At 43.4% G+C, this 2,405-nt stretch overlaps 1 protein-coding gene across 1 annotated transcript; it reads left to right on the top strand.

The window, feature by feature from the left end:
* Positions 1-342: 342 nt before the first annotated feature.
* On the top strand, positions 343-1,299 carry LOC145806027 (xyloglucan endotransglucosylase protein 1-like). Its single transcript, XM_082901648.1, has 2 exons — positions 343-543; positions 630-1,299. The coding sequence occupies exons 1-2, from the start codon at positions 411-413 to the stop codon at positions 1,295-1,297; spliced, it is 801 nt and encodes a 266-aa protein (XP_082757774.1). The 5' UTR covers positions 343-410; the 3' UTR covers positions 1,298-1,299.
* The last annotated feature ends 1,106 nt before the right edge of the window (positions 1,300-2,405 follow it).

Raw genomic sequence — 2,405 nt, 5'->3', positions numbered from 1 at the left:
TCGTTGGATCTGTTAAAACCTACTCCACTACACCTACTCTACCTACTCCACTTCACCTACTCCACTACACAACTCCACCTACTCCACTACACCTACTCTCCACCCACATCTCCTATATAAAGGAGGCCAACTATGTACATAGAATCAATCATAATACATACAATTTATTCTCTCTCTATCAATTTATTTTACATGGTATCAGAGCTATAAGATTTAGGCCTGTATTTCTTTCTCACTGGCGGGCAGCCGGCCTGCAACTTTGCCTTCGCTGCCCGCTGGAATTTTCTACACATAGCTTCGAGTTCTTCGCCATCAACGGCGGCGGAGACAGGCGTATGGGGCCGCACCACCACCAGAACCACCTTTACTCAATTCAAAAATCTCTCTTGTTCTCTCTCTTACCTTGTAAAATGGCCATTCCATTTAAACTCTTGTTGGGTAGTCTAATAGCGATGAGCTCTTTAATGGTTAGCTATGGTGGAAACTTCTACCAAGACTTTGACATAACATGGGGTGATCAAAGGGCAAAGATATTCAGTGGAGGTCAGTTTCTGTCTGTGTCTCTGGATTTATATCAAAGAAAGAGTATCTGTTTGGGAGAATTAATATGCAGCTCAAACTTGTTGCAGGCAACTCTGCTGGCACTGTTACTGCCTACTACTTGTCTTCTCAAGGGCCAACACATGATGAGATTGACTTTGAGTTTTTGGGAAACCTTAGTGGTGACCCTTACATTGTTCATACTAATGTGTTCACTCAAGGGAAAGGAAATAGAGAGCAACAGTTCTATCTCTGGTTTGACCCTACTAGAAATTTTCACACCTACTCTATTGTCTGGACCTCCCAGCAAATCATTTTCTTGGTGGATAACACTCCCATAAGGGTATTCAAGAATGGTGAATCAATTGGTGTTCCTTTCCCTAAAAACCAACCCATGAAGATCTACTCTAGCCTCTGGAATGCTGATGACTGGGCCACGAGAGGCGGGCTAGTGAAAGCTGACTGGACAAAAGCACCATTCACAGCATACTACCGCAACTTCAATTTCCAAACCTGTACTGGTTCATGCACTTCTTCGGTCTCAGGCAGGACATGGCAGAACCAGGAACTTGATGCATACAGTCGAAGGCGATTAAGATGGGTTCAAAAGAATTTCATGATTTACAACTACTGCTGGACTGACATCGACATTGACATCGATCAGTGGTGCCGCAGGACGAACCACCACCTACAGCCTCATCTCCGAATCTCTCTCTCTCTCATATTTCCACTTTCAAACCCACATTCCTTTTTTTAATCAACCCACTCCCTCTCTCTCTAGTCCTTTTTTTCTCTCTCTCTACTCAAGGACATCCACCACTTTGTCAACTTTCCAACCCTTTCCTTCACCTTTTGCACCCCACTCACTGATTCCTGTTCCCATTACCTTCATTTTATTTTATTTTCTTTTTTCTATCTTTCTTTTTTTCATCAATATTTCATTATTATACAACTCAGTTGGTGCGCATCAACCCCTTTTTCATTCTCTTATTATTATTATTATTATTTTTTTCTTCAAAAAAAATAAAAAAATAAAAAAATCCATTCCAACTCGTTTTCGTTCCACTTGATTTTTCTGCTTCGTATTGTGCCATTTATATCATACAGATTTGCACAACACACTTTATTTTATTCATCTCAAGGATCAACCCCGATCACAATTTTACACCACAATCGAAAAAAAAAACAAACAAAAAAAAAAAAAAAAAAAAAACCCCTCCCAAACACCGGCCTTACTTTTTTGCCTCTTCCACTATTCTCTTCTTCTTACTTTTATCTTGGGTGTCCCGTGACAGCCCGGTCTCCGTACTTCCTAATCCACTGAGCACGCTCACTCCCCCCTGCTCCTCCCCTACAGCGTATGGCGGACCTCCAAATCGGAACATAACGGTGGCCTTCCGCTTCAGCTCCTTGTTTTTCGCTTTTAGCACACATATCTCTGCTCGCGCATCCTTATACATGCGCTGGAGCAGAGCCAGTTGGGCGTTTAACTGCTGCACCTCATTTGTCCTACTCTGAAGCCAGTGCGACAAGTTTGTGACTGCAGTCATCGTCGCCACACATGACTTCAATGTATACTGATTGGCCTCAATATCTGATTGCGCTGCCATTATTTGCTCCACAGACCGCATAGGAAAGGTCAACGGCGCAAAACCAGGGGCGCTTGGTTGAGGTTCAAGGGCCACCGCACCGGTTATCTCTCTTGTGGACTCGTTGAGGTCGGGAAAGAGAGTGAGCAGACCACGGGACGAAGAGGCCATGTTCTGGGTAGCTGAACGGGAAGAAGAGGCCATGTTATGGGTTGCTGAGTGTTTCAGATGTTACAGAGTATTTCAGAATGAAAATGTTCAGAGGTTTCAGACTGG

This window comes from Camellia sinensis, chromosome 1 (assembly GCF_055761805.1).
Source record: "Camellia sinensis isolate YWXY chromosome 1, ASM5576180v1, whole genome shotgun sequence".
NCBI lineage: Eukaryota > Viridiplantae > Streptophyta > Magnoliopsida > Ericales > Theaceae > Camellia > Camellia sinensis.
This window is presented reverse-complemented; position numbering and strand designations above follow the sequence as displayed.

Bases quoted from the DNA above. Each gene is read 5' to 3' on its own strand.
- LOC145806027 (XM_082901648.1), top strand. From the start codon at position 411: ATGGCCATTCCATTTAAACTCTTGTTGGGTAGTCTAATAGCGATGAGC. The intron at 544-629 runs GTCAGTTTCTGT...AACTTGTTGCAG, and splicing joins GGCAAAGATATTCAGTGGAG to GCAACTCTGCTGGCACTGTT.